The sequence below is a fragment of the Leucopleurus acutus genome (genome assembly GCF_964270905.1).
Source record: "Leucopleurus acutus genome assembly, chromosome: 19".
NCBI classification, from domain to species: Eukaryota; Metazoa; Chordata; class Mammalia; order Artiodactyla; family Delphinidae; genus Leucopleurus; species Leucopleurus acutus.
The window spans coordinates 16,659,120-16,677,269 of NC_139161.1; the positions used below are offsets into that span (position 1 = coordinate 16,659,120).

The window sequence follows — 18,150 nt, forward strand, 5'->3', positions numbered from 1 at the left end:
ATTCTTAACCACTGCGCCACCAGGGGAGCCCCATTAAAGATGTTTCTAATGATCATTTTTTAGATTACTTCACATCTCTGGTGGACCAGTGAGAATATAATTAAACAAATTAGTAGAAATATGAATATGAAATGAAAATGAGTAGGGATAATTAATAATAACAACCTGAACCTACAACCTGAGCCAGAACTAACTCCCCCATCTTTTTTTTAGACTCACAATGTGGTTCTCAGTCACAAGAGACCCGGATTATCCAGAGAGCATGTCAGAGGAATCAGCCCCACTGTTCTTTTTTTTTTTAGTTTCAGCACAATTTTTTTCATTAATTGTAAAGAAGAAACTATGCAAGAGAGACCAAGGCTAAGAAAAGCTCAAGTGTCCATTATATAGAGTTAATAAGCTATTTTCTAGTTGCTTAATCAACACCAATTGGTTTCTTCAGTTTTGGTCTTACTTTGATGCCTTCAATGAACCCTGTGAATTGGATGCCGTGTGCACCCCCATGAATGGGCAGCCCCGGTCTCACACTTGGTGCCTCTCAGTGCTGCCTCCTCACCCGGTGCTAGCTAAGGGAGCGCTCAACTGAGGTGCCTGTGCATGACCAGCTGGGTCATTCGCAACCTCGTGCATGGCGATTCTCTATGCTGGGAAATCCCATTCACTTCCCTTGAGTGACACAGTCTGCTTTGCTGTGTATCAGAATCCTGGTCAAGGAGCAGGTAACACATTTCTGTGACTCAGCAAAGCGCTAAGGAAGTATAAACCCGATCATTTTCTTGGCATGAAGTAAGTGCATCATTATTAGAAGGCACCACTAACCCGTTGTCTTTATTTCTTCTGATGTGTTTAGATGGATCCTGAATACCGTGTGAGAAAATTCTTGGCCCTCTTGAGAGAAGAAGGAGCGTAAGTACATGCGACACTTAAGACCGCCAGCCAGACTTCCCACTCTTTTAAACCCATGTGCCTATTCTAAGAGTTGCTGTATAGTGCATGTGAATTTGAATTCTCAACCTCTCTTGGACAACTTTGTTTCCATTTATTAGAATTCTTGGCTGTGTTGTAGGTCTAGGAAACCAAGCAAGGAAATGGGTTGTACTTTTGGTTTGCTCTCCCTGTCCTGCTTTGCAAAACTTCCTTGTCACAAGGCAGGAAAAAGCTCAGTGGTACATATTTATTGGAACCTGCTTTTAAATTGCATGGAGCATAACCACTTTCTTTTGTGAAATGCTCATCTAATAGCAAATACATAGTGAAAAATGTAGAAAAGCCACTAAGAAGCTTTTAGTGTGGTTTTGTGACGAACGGCTTTTTGCAGACCGTCATCTGTTTTTTGTGTTTTGGATATGTCTTTTTCAGTAGCCCCCTCGACTTTGAAAATGAACTATTTTCAGATACAAAGTGACCAAGGAAAGGGACCAAGGTGAAGGTGGCCTGGGATCTTCACTCGACTTACTCAAGATACTGGACAAAGTGAAATGTTCCCTACCTTCAACACGTGCTCGCTCTGCATGATTAGTGCAGTGAAACTCGCTTCCTTGTGCTTATTGAGATACCCAGTTTTGTGGAAGGTATAAATTTGCTTTAGAATATGCTGTGCTCACCTTTCCGTGCAAGCCGATTCCTTCTTGCTCAGTCTTTAAACGTGGGAAACATACTGTGCTTGTGAACACTACACATTCTAAGCTCCCTACCACCACCGTCAGCCAAAAACTCTCAATAAACGCAACGATGTTGCAACACAGCAGTTCACGGAGTAGAAGGAAGACTTTCTACATGTAAACCAGGAGCAGTGAATAGAGGTATGGGTTCAAAGGGATTATTTTGTAACTTCCTTGTGCTAACACTAAAGGTAATTGGATATACGGTTAAAGGTTCTCCCGGAAGCCCGGTTATCTTTGCCTAAAGAAACAGGGCTTTGAATTTCTAAGATGCTGTTCTCAGTCATTTTCAGAGATGTTTCCAAGTTGCAGTCAGGAGATCTTTCTTAACAGAAAGTCAGATTATTACCATGTTGGCTGTGACACCCCCTTAATATAAGTAATTTGCTCTGTGGCAAGAGATATGCTAATCATTACCATTTGGTAGATGTTGTTAACAGCTTGTGAGACATGTGTATGGAAAAAGCACACACCCCTAAACAGAAAGGCGTCATGAAAGTAACTTAAAACCCTCTCAGCACTCGTTAGTGTCCAACTCTGAGTGGGCCAGTCCCTTAGTTTAATATTAAAGGCTTATCTAGTATCACCACTTTTCCTTTTTCCTTAGCTTAGTGACTTACTTAGAATGTATCCTTCCTTTAAATTATCTGTACTACCTAGCATAAATAAAACACTATTTTCCAGAAAAAATAAACCACTTTCTAGTCCTCTCCCCTCAGTCTTTTAACATCCATTCCAATACACTGAAGACGTTTCCTTTCCCCAGTATGCACTTCTTCCAAAGAGAAGGAGAACGGTGGTGTAAGCCGAGTTTGAAGACATTTGATCAGGTCGCCATGTTTGGTGAGGAGACTTGTGGAACATGCCACTCTCTCTCCGTTGCTGCTTAAACTTCTAGGACAAGCGATCAGGAGCCACCTGAAGGTACCTAACACCACCTGTAAGGCTTGTCACGCATCAGGTACTTGGGTGTAGCTATGTCATCTGTCCCCATGGTAGAAGGTAAATTATCTCCAGGTCTTGCTCTCTGTATATTTTCGGTAGACTTGTATGTCACAACTACTTTCTTTTGGGTTTTCATCCCTAGCTTATTTTGTGGCTGTTTTGTTGTGTTTTTTTTAGGTGGATTGTATTGTGAAATTCTGTGATTGCTGGTGGCCAATATCCTGGACTCCCTTATCTGTTTTAGATCTTGCCTCTTTTTTCTCTTCCCATGAAAGCAGCACACATTGTATTAACTTATGTGTCTTGTTAAATAAGGTTAATGTCTTTGTGTTTTGTCCAAAACTATATTGAAAAAATATAAATATTGTTTAATGCAAATGAAGGAATGCAATAAAGAGTACATATACTTGAAAACATTCTGTAGACCAAATATTTTGTACAAAACAATATACATAACTGATATGAGTGTATGAAGAAAGGGATCAGAAAAGCCCCTCCTTGTTTTAACTAGTGTAAAGAGATGGATGATTTTTATTTTAAAATCTCTGATTTTAATCATACAGAAAATATAGTTAATTTAAAGGAAATACAGAGACCTACTAGAGAATGGACTTGAGGATATGGGGAGGGGGAAGGGCAAGCTGGGACGAAGTGAGAGAGTGGCATGGACATATATACACTACCAAACGTAAGGTAGATAGCTAGTGGGAAGCAGCCGCATGGCACAGGGAGATCAGCTCAGTGCTTTGTGACCCCCTAGAGGGGTGGGATAGGGAGGGTGGGAGGGAGGGAGACGCAAGAGGGAAGAGATATGGGGACATATGTATATGTATAACTGATTCACTTTGTTATAAAGCAGAAACTAACACACCATTGTAAAGCAGTTATACTCCAATAAAGATGTAAAAATAAATAAATAAAGGAAATACAGATTGATAGCATATTTTATAAAGTTAGTGCACAATAAGAATCTTTATACCTCTTTTACTTATTTCCCTTTACTAGAAAACTGAAGTGTACCAAAGCCATAAGCGGGTTAGTAATAAACCAGAAGGGAAAATTGTTTCTCAAGTAGAATTACTCCTTCCTATGATACGTACAAGCCAAGGGACTCAAACACTCTCAGTGAGATTTCTTCACATGGTTCGTTTTGGTATCCTTCATCCATTTGCATGTTTCTGAGCTATCAGATCTTTTAGCCTAAACCCTGATCCTTAGAGGTGGCTCGGGTTAGGAGTAAAAGCCACCCAGAAAATCAGCAAGGCTTGTGGGGAGAGGTCAACCTCAGGGCTCCTCCAACAGCAGGGTCAGCTCCCCAGGAGCTGTCCACACCCTCCTGGGAGGAGGACCCTGAGGTCACCTGGTCCCTGCATAGCCTTGAGAATGTCTTAGAGCCATCCCGGAACTCTTCAAAGCCGATGCTGGGCAGAGAGCGTTCGAGATTACAGCACGGCCTGGTGAAGCAAAGGAGACTCCACTATCTGCTGCCTTAGATTTCTTCTTCTATGGATGAACTGTTAACAGGCTACTTTTTATCAGAAGATGTAATTAAAACCTCAGAAAAGGAGGTTCTTTTATCCTTTCTAAAGTTGTACAACTTCCCTGAAACACCTTTTTTTTTTTTAATGTAACACAGAAAACCTGGATAATGACGGTCAAGCCTGAAATTTGTTTTACTTTAAGGCTTTTTCATATCCTAAAAACTACAGTGAACAGCCTCCCTAAGTTTCAGCAACAAGTCTTGAAGTAGATTTAAGTGTGTATAATAATCAAATCCTGGTAAACAGACTTGCTGAAGCACTGAGTCAGCTATAAGCAACCGACCCAGCCCAAACACAGAAGGAAAAAGCAAGATTTCATCTTCCTTGCCTGGCAACTTGATCCATAAGCCTCTTCAAAGAAGTGACTGGGAAAGGTGTGTACGAGAGTTTGAAAAAGCATGTAGATTTCAGAAGTTATTGCAAAATGATCCAGAGTTTCTCTTCAGCTGGCAAGCAGTGCCGAGACTGGGTCTTGGAGCTGGGCCCACAGAGGGCGTGTGCTGTGTGGACACCGTGACATTAAGATGCAGGAGATGGCGCCTGCGATCGGCAAGAATCCCAAGGAGCGGAGACAGTTTGCAAGGGGGATTCAGGTTTGAAATTTTCCCAGCGTACAGTCTCCACACAGCTGACCCTGTCACTCCATTTGGGGAGTATAAGATTAATGGTAAGATCATTTTTTGCCTCCTAGAAAGTCCTCTGTTGAGCTAGGAGAAATGATGACACTATAGCAGCCATAATTTTGCTGAAATAAGTTCACGTGTGTGTGCGTGTAGGTGAGCCATGCACACATCCACATCCCCAGGGCCGGCGTGGATACACCGTTGGCTCATTGGACACCACCATCTGACGCACCTAGAATAATCTCACCATCATCGTTCCCCTAGCCTTGCTTCTTCCTTCTGCCTTTATTTGTTCCTCATCCCCTCATCCTTGAACTCTCTCACACACTTCCCTTCCCTTCTTTCTTCATAAAATAATACTGCTTTGAAAGATAATAATGATTCCCATTATATTATCTTTTCTTTCTTTTGGATTTTTTTGGGGGGCGGATCTTCCTCTTGTTTTTAGATGTTTAATAGTATCCATGCTTATGGAGAAACTGAATGTTCAAGCACTGCTATAAGCTGTATTCCCTTAAATCACAGAACATAATCAATCATAGAAAGGGTTACCAATGGCCTTGGTGAGTGTGACCAGGGCCCATTTAAATATTTGGCGATTTTATAGGGTAAAAAAAAAGTGCCCAAAATACTGGGGTAGATGAGTATTAGCTTCATGTAAAAGTGAAATACAAAGATGAGCAGCTCCATGAGACGGGGACATCTGTATCCTTTCCACGTCCGATTCATTGCACAGCCGAAACCACCATTTTTGTGATTTGAGCTTTTCAGGTACTAAATAAAGACATGTCACGGGCAAAAGCAAGTTCATGAACTTCTAGTAGCCATAATCTAAGGTTAGAGCACAGGCAGCCCATCTCCACCGCACAAGGCAGACCCCTCTATTTTTCTGTTGTTTTTTCTGTGAAGTGAGATGAATTTACTTACTCCTACTAAAGGTAAATCAGGAGAAAGAAAAAGGAAGAGAAAACATTTTTGCTGTGCCAAGTAAACCGAAGGTGACATTTTATGGGTAGGTCTGAAGACCAAAGGATTGTCTGTGGTCATAAGACTGAGTTACAGCATCTCATTGATGAAAAGGCATTACCTATTAGCTTCAGGTGAGTCCTCTAGGAGCCTCAGTCCAAGGAGAGAATGGCCTTCCCAAGAGCATGCCCACTAGTGGGTCTGTTCTGCCCAAACAGATCTAAACCTTCAAACGACACCTGTTCCAGAGCCCAGGGCACACCATTTCTTCTTTCCCGCCAACCTACCCTTTCCGAAGCTTAGCTCTCAAGTGGAACTAGCAGGGGAGAGCCATGTCCACTCAAGTTTCATTTTCAGTAAAGCAAATCCTATTTTCCCAATAAATGGAGTTGAAAACATGGGTTAGAAAGGGATTAAGTCGGTGGCCAACCCCATGGTCTGTGGGCCTCGAGCCGTATCTCAGTGTTTGTGACATTAATTTGTGCATTGGAAGTGCTGGGGTGTATGAGGTGAATTACTGCCCCAATTGCTGACTTCTAAAACTGGAAATTCTTTGTTAGAAGCTGATTTAGAACAAAGTAAGCCTGTAAGAAAGTCCTTTAGTAGATCAGACTTACTGTCCATGACGTCTCAGATGATCTTGCTTAGAAAACAAAGGAAATTACCTTAATTTGGGCCACTAATTTCAGAGTGAAAGTGGAGGCAACCACATTCAGAATCTCATATTCTTGACCTCCTAAGCATTAATCTGGAAACTCCACACATTGTACAATGTATCCGTTTTAAGTTTGTTTACCTTCTCTTTAATGACTTAACAGAAAAAAACTGCATGATGAAATATATTTTCTCCAAATATATATATATTTATATAATATATAATCTTAGTTAACTCAAAGGTATATACATTGTATAATAAATAATATTTATAAAAAGAGACTTTTTGAATATAAAATCAAAAAGATCAACAACTTCTACAACTTTTTACAAAACTTTGGATACAGCAGGTTGGTAGGAAATTTCTGTTGGATACTATTACCTGACTATGGCGAGAATAATTACAATGCACTCAATGTACTATTATTAAATAATTACTTGTCAGCTACTTGAATACGCCCCAGAAACATGACTTTATCACTTTTAATACAGAATACATAGATATGAAAAGACTGTTTTGAAAATTTGTATCCATTCTGCTGAAAGAATTCTCACATAAAGCAAGCATTATCTGGTTGACATGATTTAAAACTTCAGTCTGAGATGGGGAGGGGCATTTCAGACTCTCTAGAGGGGATGGGATGTGTATCTTTTTAGCAGGGCTCACTGCCAGCAGATTCAAGAGTGCAGGCATGGCTTCTAGCCAGTCGTCTTGGCGAACCTGCCTGAGCACATAGGAAGATGGCTTGACCCGGTACCTTAGGTCAGTGTTAGGCAAGGAGAGAAGGGCGAAGAGGAAGAAATCACTGTGTTCTGTACTGTGCCCCTGCTGCATCTCTTCTTTCTGACTCTTAAGGCAGAGCTGTTGCACTGACTCGTACCATCAGACCCGTTTGCCTCCACTGTGCTCGCTTCCTCTAGGACACTCCAGAGGACCCGTGTGGATCAAGGAGAACTCAGCTGTGAGACGCTTTACCCAAGGGAGCAAGTGACGGCTTGCCCCACTTTGAACACCTAATGCTGATCCTTGGTGTCTGCACGGATTGATGCTGTCAGCATACAGGTGAGGCCGGAAGACCTGTGTGAAGGAACTCTGCATTTCTGTTTCCTCACGCAGGCCAACGAAAGACAAGGATGCAGGACGACGTGTCCTTATAGGAGAGGAAACGAAGGAATCATCGGTATCCTCCCCATCTACTAGCCACAACATTGGAACTTCAGGAATATATTGCTACTCTCCCTCTGACCCTTTGTCTAATTTATACTAAGGTGACCTACAGTCCAACTGCTCAACCTGGAGTTTGTTTTTATGGAGAATCTGCAGGTGAGCAGGGCTGGGAGGGACAGAATGGCCCCTTTAAAGATACCACTTTCTTCAGGAAGCCATTGGAGCTAGAGGAGGCTTGCCCCACACACATAACCTATTTACAACGTTCACTACAGAAAAAAAAAAAAGTACTGCGTTAATGGTGGAAACTGCAGAATGGTAGAAAAAGATTTTTGAGATCTGACTGCAGTTCCCAAGAGCCTCTCGTGCAGAACAGGGTTACAGAGAAAATGGGACTGAGAAGAACATACCGCTGCTCTTCAAACAGCTTTACCAGGCCGCCTGGAACTCCCGGTTCTTCAAACTCAAAACCTGACTCTAACGATTGCCTTGGGCCTCCCTACCACTTGATCCCAGCTAAACCTATGGCTTTTATCAGAATGTGAAAGTCTATCAGATTTGAATGGGAGTAGACAGAGAAAAGGAGACTGCAGGGCTTTGTCCTACTTCCTAACTCTCACCTCGCAGGCATCTTGGAATGTCACCAGAAGAAGCAGCTGGGAAACAGAATCTTGCCCACGTTGATGTCTTTACCACCAGGCAGAGCGCTCACATGAGCCCAGCCTGTTCTGTTGGAGTAGAAGTGGTTTTCTGTGGGGTTTTTTTTTTTCCATTTTTATTTTCTTTAACATGTGCAAAGATAAGCCTCGGGTCTGTTCCTATCAGACCCTAGAGAACTAAAAAGAAAGCCCCTTCTTTAAAAACCACACACCATCCAGAGTAGGGTGAGAAACTTAAGATGAGAGAGAAGGGAGGGAGGCCTCCCAGGCAGCGGGCGGGTTGGATCCAGGTAATTTACCACACGTGCATCTGGCAACAGTCCGGATTCCTTGCTGTCTGATGCTGAGGGCTGAGTCCGGCTCTGGGTCCCGCTTCCCAGAGGACTTCGGTGAATCTGCCCAGCCACACACTTCACCCGTTCCCAGTGCCCTTTGGAAAGTAAAGAGGAAGAATTAGGAACATGATTATTTTCCCAGAGAGACCACCCACAGGGTGCAAAGCTCAGAGGCTGCTGATCCGGTGTCTCAGCATTTCTCTTGAACTTGGAGGTAACAGGAGACTCCAGTGGCTGTTCCATGCTCCCTCCGCTACCTGGGGTCTACCACTGAGGAAGGGCGTGGGAGCTACAGAGCAGTAGAGCTTCAGCGTCTACACGCTGGGATCCACATCCTACCTCTCCACGCTCTAGCTGGGGCTTGGGCAACAGGAAGCCCAGTAGCAGGTAACGAGACTGATACAGGAACCTGTCTTGCATAGAGACTGGGAGAAACCTTGCAGATCTAGGGCCCAGTTCCCAGCTTCATAGACTCCTGTACACTGTGTTTCTGTATCAAGCTGTCCAAACAGAAGATAGTCTATTACATTATGAATAATTCCTTCTCATAGGAGCACCGATGTGTACATTTTCTTCATTTGTATTTGTATTTACGTGTCACAAAGGATTTAAGCCCAAAGGGCTCTGACGGGTGTTCCCAATCAACCCCCAACTCCTTGGCCAGTAGACTTTTACATGGAGAGAAACAGACTCAGCAAGATGAAAAGGACACGTCCAAAGTCTCGCAGCAAGATAGTGACAGACCCAGGACTTGGGGTCAGCCAGGCCACCTGACTCTCACGCAGAGCCCTTTCCAGCTTACTGTGCTCACAGAATCTGAATAACAAGGAATAAACCTGGAGCTCGTAAGGTAGGAAATCAGTGGTTAGCCTGAGACACTGGACAAAATCTACAAGCAATGGAAAGAGGTTTCCCCACAAGGAAGGCCCAGGACTCTGGCCTTCCTGTGGCATAAAACATCTTGACTGGGGCTCCTCCCCGAGAGTGTGGAGGGTACACGTCCTGCTCCGGGGCGCCCTTCTCTCTCCCACCTGCACTGGAGACAATGCAGCCAAGAGGAAGGCTGCAGGCTCTGTTCCCTGAAGTCCCTGCCAGCCTGTCTCCAAAGTTCTCATCTTGCCTGCAGAGTGTCGGTGTGGATGAAAGGACAGGAAAGGTAACTGGTCTCAGCCTGTGGCTCCAGACCAGCAGCAGGCCTGGGGGAAGTCGCCCTTGGAGGTCAGCTCCACTCAGCCTTGGAATCTTTTGCTGCTTCCTTGGACCCTGTGCCAGGGCTGTCTGTATGGATGACCTCTAGTCCACAGGTGAGGGAACTGGGGCTCGGAGGCAAAACAACTTGCCCCAAATCACTCACCAAACTGAGTGTTTGTCAGAAGGGCACCACACTGGGGGACGATTCTCCACTTGTCCCAGAGCAAGGACTCCAGAGTGTCCATGTATGAGGGCCCGGGGGGCCACCGTCTACCTGGGTGTGGCATGTTGAAACCACGTCCACGTAGTACTTTCCGTAAGACTGGGGGCAGTGCCATTCTGTTCAGAAACGGGGAACAGAAGGCTGATGGAGAGTGTTGCCTCTTCTTACGATCAGTATCAGATCGCAGGCGGGGGATTTTTATGGACACTGAGGGCAAACCCAGCATCTCCTTCCCACCTGGCAGATGGCTTCTCTCGGCTGCTCACTGAGGGGAGGGGAGGGGAGGGGAGGGGAGGTGCTGGAACAGAGCTGTGACACCCTGGAGCCCCGTAGAGCCACTGCCGGGGCCTGGGCTGCTGCCGCTGTGGCCTCTGCAGGACCCACATATGGGGCCTTTCTGGAGGCAGAGCCCTGGGCTCAGTGTCCTTATCTGTGCAATGGGCAGGCTAGACAAACGGCCCTCTGTGCCCCCTCCAGGGCTAGTGTTCTGAAATTCCGATTTCCCCCGAGCCTCCTCTCAGAATGGCCAGAGCCGTGTCCTGCTTGACAGGGGGGACACTGTTGCCTCTGGCCAGAGTGGACATCAGAGGAAGGAAGCACCACAGGTTTCAAACATTCCTTCCACCTGACAAGCCACAGGGAGCCTGGGCGTTCTCTCTTATTCACTGACTTCTCTTCCATCGTTTTGAAAAGCAGTAGATGAAACTGCCCAAGTGATGACACCGTTTCCTTGCACGATGACTGCCCTCATGTCCTGGCTCTCATGGCATTTATCACTTTCTGTTAGCACCCTATTCAGACGAGCCTTCACATCTGCTGGCTTGCTTGAACCGCAGGAAAATTCTGCTAGGCCCACATCATCACCACTGCTGTACAGATGAGGAAACTGGGCTTCCAGCTGGGAAGTGGTGGAGGTAGAACCGCCTCTGTCCTCTTTCCACTCCCACACTGCTTTTATTCAGACACCAAGAAAAGTGGTACCTCCTGCTGTCTTCCCAGACTCTGCCCCTGCCAGGACGGAACCTGAGCTACACAGAGGGGCTTCCCAGACTGGCTGAGCCACCCCTCCAGCAGAGCTCTCCCCAGCACGTGAGGTCCCTCCATGCAGCACAGAAGTCCGACCCCTCCCCCAGTCCCGCCCTGTGTGGGACCGCATCGCCCAGTGGGGTGCCCTCGCTGACACAGCCCCAGGCAGTGATGACCCAGGCAGGGGAGTCCCTCACAACAGTTCAAGCACCGTCTCCAGTGTCCTTCACTTTGTTCCTCACGGCACCTCTGGGGAGGATGACAGATGAGGAGATGGTCTTATTTGGGTCACAAGGTGGGCGAGTGGTGGAAGCTGGACCAGGGCTCGCACCCCTGTAGATTAGGCCCCTTCTCAGGGCAGAGAAAGGGGAGAAACCCTCCCTTGGGCCTTAGAGACCCTCCAAGACCAGGACTACCACACGCCAATCTTGACCTGTCCTGGGGACCTATGGACCCGAGGGCCGGGCAAGAGTGTCTCCCCGCGCAGGCCACCTCTGGGGAGCGTGGGAGCCTAATCCACCAGCCTTTGATCCCTTGATTACTCACCACCATCACTCTGAGCTTGACTCCTTCCTCCTCCCCATCACCGTCCATAAACACGGTGAGAGTGTGCCCCGCTCCACCCAAGCTTCAGATCTGCCGGGATATGGGCTTATACACCGCTTCCTCCCGCCCACCTCCTTGAGGATGGTAGGAGTTAACGCTTGCACAAAAACCTGCCCTCTAAGTTCAAGGTGGATGCAAAACAACTCTGCCTCAGGGGCACAAGAGACTTTTTGGCCTGCTATTTCAAGTATTTTAACCCCCTCACTTTACAGTAAGAAACCTGAGGCCCAAAGAAGTGAAAGAACAGGAAGTTAGAAGCACAGTCAAGACCAGAAGTCGGGCGTCCCAGCCTCCAACCCCACAGTCCCTCCTCTGGCTCCACAGATGTTCAATAATGATAGCTAGTGGCTGTGCGAAAAATTGACCTGGCTCCTTATTTACTTACTAACTTGTACACAAATTTAATCAATTGCAGCCTCGTGTGTACACACTTGGTTATTATCTGTGCTTTGTGTAATCCACCAAGACACTGCCCAAGGACCGTTCCCACTGAAGCTTGGGAAATCCTGGCTTCCTACCTTGGCTTTGGAAACGTGTCCTGGACCGCCCAGAAACAGAACAGGGTTGCCAAGAAGAGGAGACAGCCAAACCCAGTGCCCTGCATCAAGGCACCCCAGCCTCCCCACCGGGCCACCCTACCTGGCTCCCTACTTGCAGGTGTGCACATCGTAGATGCGGATACACTCCTGGCAGCTCACGTAGCAGCACCAGTGGAAGATGCAGTGGCATTTCTCCTTCCGCTTCTCCGTCCTTGTGTTGTGGCCACGGCCGCAGCAGAGCAGGTCGCAGCCATCGATGCCGTGGGAGGTGACATTGCAAGTCCGGTCCCTGGTGCCGAAGGAGCCCGTCTCGGGGTTGGGCTCGCAAAAGTTGGGGGAGTTCTCGTAGTAGACCAGGTCCCTCTCAGTGGGCGGCTTGAAGAGCGCGTACTTGGCGCGGAGGGTCTCCACCCAGCCACGGGACTCCCGGTGCTTCTCCACCACCATCTCCGAGGCGCTGTCGTACTTGTCCTTGAGGAAGTCCCCGATGGCGCGGAAGTCGGGCTGGGCCCACCAGCAGGTCTTCACCTCACAGCTGCCCGACAGCCCGTGGCACTTGCACTTGAGGTGCATGTGGTCCAGGATGGTCTAGAAAGAGGACGAGTAGCAGCTGGTCCCCAGACTGACCCCACCTGGGAGCACACCCAGGCCCTCCCACTCTGACCCACCCACCCCCATCGCTGAAGCCTTCTCTATTCCTACACCATGCCAGGGTGAGAACTGACTGGGGACTGAGGCTCAGACCTAAAGGATGATGACCTTGTTTCCCTCCCCTTCACACCCCAAGCACTGGCAGAAATCACATCCACTTCTCAAAGCCCTAGAAAATAAGAATTGTTATTCCCATGTAACAGATAGGGAAACTGGCTGGGAGCTTAAGTGACTAGCCCTAGGTCAAGCAACCATAAGAAAGGATGGAGGCTGAATTCAAAGCCAGGTCCATGGGTCTCACAGCCCTACACAGGTAGCTGAAGTGCACCGGATGGGCTGGCTGGTACCTGCGCTCGCGGGCTGCCGCATCCCCAGGGTGGGGTGGGGGTGGGGACCCGGAGCAGTCCGAGGAGAAAGGAGGGGAAAGAGGAGAGCAGGGAGCCAGGAATGCACAAGGGCCACAGGGAGGGGCAGGTACAGGTCCGGAAAAGGGGTCTTGGGCAGGGCTGGGGTGAGGGCGGCCAGGGCTCACCGTGCGGCCAGCCTCGTTGTTGTGCTTGTTCATGGCCGAGCGCGCGTCCGGCCTGTTCTCACGTGCGTCCGCGAACTCCCGGGACACAAGCACCCCGAAGTCGGCGTCCTCGCTGCAGCCTCCCCACTTCCAGCCTTCCCCGGGCGGCCCTTTATGATGCGAGTCGCAGCCACAGATGGTGGAGGTGCCCTCGGCACAGGAGCGTGTGACGGCGAAGGCCACGCCGGCTGAGGCGATGGCGTGCACGAAGGCCGATTCGCGGGTGGCTGTGGGGAAGGCATTGGGAGGCGCTGCTCAGGCCGGGCCCTGGGACGCGGCTGCCCTGCCCTGACCTCCCCAGCTGCGAAAAGGGGCTCTGCAGCCCCAAGGGAGAAGAAGTGCCTTTTCCTCTTTGGTTGGCCTAGCCCCTAGTGGGTATCCCCAGTTTACAGATGAACAGAGGCCCAGAGCTGCTAACTGATTAACCCAGGGCTTTAACAGCTGGCAGAGTGGAGCCTGTTAGAAACAGGGGTGGAAAGGCAACTCTGGCAGGTGGGTACAACTTCCCTCTGCCACCAGAGTTCCTGACCAGGAGTGCAGTGGTCAGCATGTCAGCTTCCCCCTTCCATTCTCCTGTCCTCCACCCAGACAAAGCCAAGGTTTTGGACTGAGAAGGCCAAGCCCCTCCCGGGAGGATGGAGGGACACAGGGCACTTCCCTGCTTCTGTCCCAGGGTCCAGCAAAGAGAAAGAAGAGATTCTCAGGGTGCCCCCCCCAACCCCGCCGACATCATTATAATGATAACTACCTTTGAGTGCTGGGTTTGCACCAGATTCTGCCCTTCGTGTGCTTTATCCCATTTAATCCTCTCACCCCTGTGAGGCAGAAAGTCTTATTACAGGCCCATTTAGCAGATACATTGACAACTAGGGAGGCAAAGGCCTGAAAGACCTGCAGTCCAACCATCTCTCTCCTTACTGGTGAGGAACCCAGAGCAGGGAGGTGACCTGCCCAAGGCCAGGCAGGTTGCAAAACGCCGGGCTGCTGGTCTGGATGCCTCCTTTCCTGGGCTGTGGCTCTGGTCCTGAGCGCTGAGGGCAGCTCGGCGTACGAGGGAGCCTGGTAACCCCTCGTGGCCACTGCCATCTCTTCAGAGGCCCCGGGGCCCTCGTGGGCCACCTGCAGAGGAGGGTGCGTCCCCCTTCCCGAGCAGGCCGGCGGGGAGTGGGAGCGGTCCCCACCTGGGCAGTGAACCCGCGCATCCAGCGCCGACTGCGACACGGCGCGGCCGAGGCCTGAGGCGCTGCGCCCCGGCTCCGACCCCGGCCCCGGCTGCCCACCCCTCAGCGACCCGGGGGCCGGGGGCGCCGAGGGCGAGCGCCGCGCTTCCGGCCGGCCTGCGGCCTCTCGCGGCGGCGGCGGCGCCCGGGCCCCGGGCCGCGCTCGGTTCCCAGCCCCGGGGACGCGGGGGCGGCGGGGGCGGGGCGGGGATTAGCCTGGGAGCGGCGCTGACAGCCCTGCTGTGCTGGTCCCCGTCCGGCGGGGCCCGCTGGGCCGCTCAATCCGCCTTTGTTCGCGCGGTGTCACACCGCATTACCCGCATAATGCGGCCGCCGGGCCCGGGCCGCCGGGCCGGCCGCCACCGCGTAGCAACGGGCGGCTCCCGCGGCCGGGCCGCGCCCCCGGCCCCGGCGCCGGCCCGCGAAATCCCCATTGAAGCGGCGCCCCCCGCCCCCGCGCCGCGCCGAATGGCCAGAGGGCGTGTGAATGGCTCGGCGGCCGCAGCGGGCGCGGGGATGGGCCGCGCGGTGGGGGGCGGCTCTCGGGCCCCTTTTCAAGCCGCCTAAGCCCCTCCGGGCCGCCCGCCCCGCCCGGGGACCGCGATCCCCCGCCGCCCGCACCCCGCCGTCGCAGCCTCGCGCCTTCCGGCCGCTGACCCCTGCGCCCCCCGCGCCCGGGTGCAGCCCCGCCCCGGCCTCCGCTCCGGGCGGGCCAGCCCCGGGGAGTCTGTCCCCGGCGTCCGCGGAAGATGCGCGCCCCGGAGCAGACCGCCTCCCTGCCACCCTGGGTCTCAAAGCCGTGGGCAGAGGTCTACCCTGGCGGCCCACACGGCAGGGGTGCGGGATTCGCCAGAAGCGGGGCCCGAGCGTGGAGCCTAGAGCTGCGTTCGAACCCGTTCCCGCCGGGCTCTGGGCGCTGGGGCGCGCGTGCATGCGGGGGCCTTCCTCCCGGAGACCGCAGAGCTTCCCTCAGATTCCCAGTGTCTCTGACACCTTCCCTCCCTCCTCCCACACAAAACTGCCCTCTTGCAATTTCGAGATGTAGGCAAGTCCTAGAACCTACAACGGTGATTTAAAACGTTAAACACAGACGTGAAGGGATAATAAGCTCAGAGACCCGGTTTTCACAGGCTAACGTCCCGCGCGGGGAAGAGCAATCAGAAGGTGAGTCTTGCTTTGGGGAGCGCGTCTAGACGCCAGGCTGTTTGATTAAGCACTACCTGGCCCAAGGTGGGGCACCGGAAGGCGAGGAGACTGACACGCCGGCAAGATCAGGTTTGAAATGCAAACCTGCAAACCACCGCCACTTGGCCCCAATTGGAGGCCAAACCTTTTATGTAAACAAGGAATAATTAGCTTTGGTAATAGAAGCTAAGCAGAATCATCATCCATTGATTCGCTAATTGCCCTTCTGTCCCATGACAATAGCCTGTAGGTCCGACTTACAAGGTGCACCTGAGACACAGGTAAAGGGGGACTCCACTCTAAAATGGGGGGTCGGCTTCGCCCCACTCATTCCCTGCCACTCCCCCCCAACCCTTCCCCACGTCCAGCTGGTTCTCAGATCCCTTTTCTTTCTGGCTGTAAATGCAACTCTTCTAAAAGGAGGGAGGGCCCGGTTCACCTGTTTGGGTGCCAAAGCCCTGGTGGTGGCCGGAGGAGGGTTCAAGTTGCTGAGGAAAAGGAATGGTAGCTCCCCGGAGGCCAGCTGGGTCATTACATTCCTAGACACTGCGATTGCTCAAACAGTAGCCCAACTTCAGCCCAGAACTCACCAGCCCTAAAATCCCCTTCTTGGGAGCAGTTGTGCCTCTCATGCCTCTCTCCCAGTGCCTTCATGTTCAAAGTCGAGTAATGTGAATCCCATTCATTTGCGACACAGCCAATGCGACTCACAGGTTGCAAGATGCAAGTTACCCAAAAGCCAGCGCACCCTCTAGCCCCACCACAATCCGTGGGCATATCCAGCTATCAGGGGCAGCTGAAGCTTCCCACGGAAGCACCTGGGGGTAATGCAGTGCCACCAGCACGAGGCAGCTTCCTCAACTCCAGAATTTTCTACATGGGAGGGACCTAAGGGGGACAATGCTCTCACCCCACCCCAAAACTAGATTTACATAGCACTTAACACAGCATTGGGAAAACGTCACGAAAGTCCACATCAAAGCCTGGGGCCACCCACTGTGCCGGCCAGGAGGAAAGGAAGGCTGCAGCCTCCTAGCCTACCCTAGGATCTCGGGATGGGATCTCAAGGCTGCCCAGCCCCCAGCAGCACCTGGGAAGGTGTGGCAACCACCGACAACAGCCTGGGTCAGGCCAGAGAGGGACCTGGCCCAATTTCTGTGGAGGCCGCGGGTCGTGACCAGCTTTATCGCCCTCCCCTGGTGACCCTGGGCTCAGAGCTGAGACGCCCTGATGTGGAAGAGTGACTGTGCCCTGATGCCCTCCCCCCACCTCCTCGCGCACCTCCTACCCACCCAGAGACAGTACCTTTGTCGAGGACGGGCCCGAAGATGGCCAGGCTGTCGTCGATGGTGGTGCAGTTCCAGCGGCGGCCCCGGAACTGGTGCTGGCACTCCTGGATGCCCAGCTTCACGCCCTCGGCCACGCTGGGCATGATTTCGATGTAATTGCGGCAGAAGCGCAGTTGCTTGGGGACCAGGCCTGGGATGGAGCCGCAGAGCAGGGGCTGTGAGCCCAGGGATGTGTACTGCTGGCCCAGGGCCAGGGACCTGCAGGCAGACAGAAGGCAGTGGCACTGCAGGCACAAAGCACGCGGCCCACTGTGGGCATCGTTTCTTCTCCGTGAGTACTCAGGGTAGGTGGAGCCATGGAGGGCCTGTGAGCCCGAAGCCATGGCCCTGAGAAACCTGGCATCTGAATGCACTACCTTCCACCTGGCGTGTAACTGTCCCTTGAAGAGCAGAGCTCTGATCCAGGGAGTCGGCCCTCTGCCATGGGCATTTCCAGTTTGCAGGGGCACCTGGGAGCAATGCAATACTATGAAAAGAACCCTGGATGGAAAGATGGTATTAGAGGCCCAGGTCAAGTCCCTCCCAGGCTCTGGGCCAGTTTCCCTGATGGGGAGAGGTCAGGTTGGGAGTTTCAGTTTCTAGGCCACATGGAGACTTTCAATGATCCATCAGAAGGAAACAAAATCTACAGAGACGAAGATGGCAGGAGCTAGCTTGACCCCCATCACATCTCAGAGAAAGCAGGAAGTAGAGAAGCCTCAGTCCTAGCAGGGAGCTTGCACGTGTGCAAGCTTGCACTCATACATACACATACACACGCATACCACCTGTGGCAATGCCTCTCAGCCTCTTCCCTGGGACGATGCCTGCCCAGCCCAGAGCCTCCCAGTGTCTCTCCCCAGGTCTTTGTCCGCCAGGGCCTCTGTGACCATCTTTGCAGCTCCCTAGAAGTTTCTGGAGCACCATCTCTTTTCTGACCAGAGACTGGAGCTTGGCTTTGTTTCATGAAAGTCTAGCTCAGGGTCAGGAGGGAGAAGACCTCAGATCGTACTCCCCCTATCCAATGCAAGTGACCTTGATCAAATCACGTCACTCTA

The 18,150-nt window shown here is 51.2% G+C and overlaps 2 protein-coding genes across 3 annotated transcripts in view; one reads left to right on the top strand and one right to left on the bottom strand.

Moving 5' to 3' along the window:
- The window catches only part of NSF (N-ethylmaleimide sensitive factor, vesicle fusing ATPase), a gene marked incomplete at its 5' end in the record, with an annotated part of 155,985 nt that extends 152,871 nt beyond the window's left edge, over positions 1-3,114 (top strand). Inside the window, 2 exons of one of the 2 annotated variants that reach the window (XM_082861331.1) lie at positions 851-906; positions 1,360-1,505. In XM_082861331.1, coding sequence (XP_082717457.1) covers positions 851-906; positions 1,360-1,405 — 102 coding nt within the window. In that variant the 3' untranslated portion in view covers positions 1,406-1,505. Of the gene's footprint in view, positions 1-850; positions 907-1,359 lie in introns of both variants that reach the window. The other variant, XM_082861332.1, reaches the window with a different exon arrangement.
- A 9,131-nt stretch (positions 3,115-12,245) lies between these two features.
- Positions 12,246-18,150, bottom strand: part of WNT3 (Wnt family member 3) — a gene marked incomplete at both ends in the record, with an annotated part of 43,310 nt that continues 37,405 nt past the window's right edge. The window contains 3 exons of the mRNA XM_082859840.1: positions 12,246-12,725; positions 13,321-13,586; positions 17,070-17,311. Of these exons, the coding sequence (XP_082715966.1) occupies positions 12,246-12,725; positions 13,321-13,586; positions 17,070-17,311 (988 nt within the window). The remainder of the gene's footprint in view (positions 12,726-13,320; positions 13,587-17,069; positions 17,312-18,150) is intronic.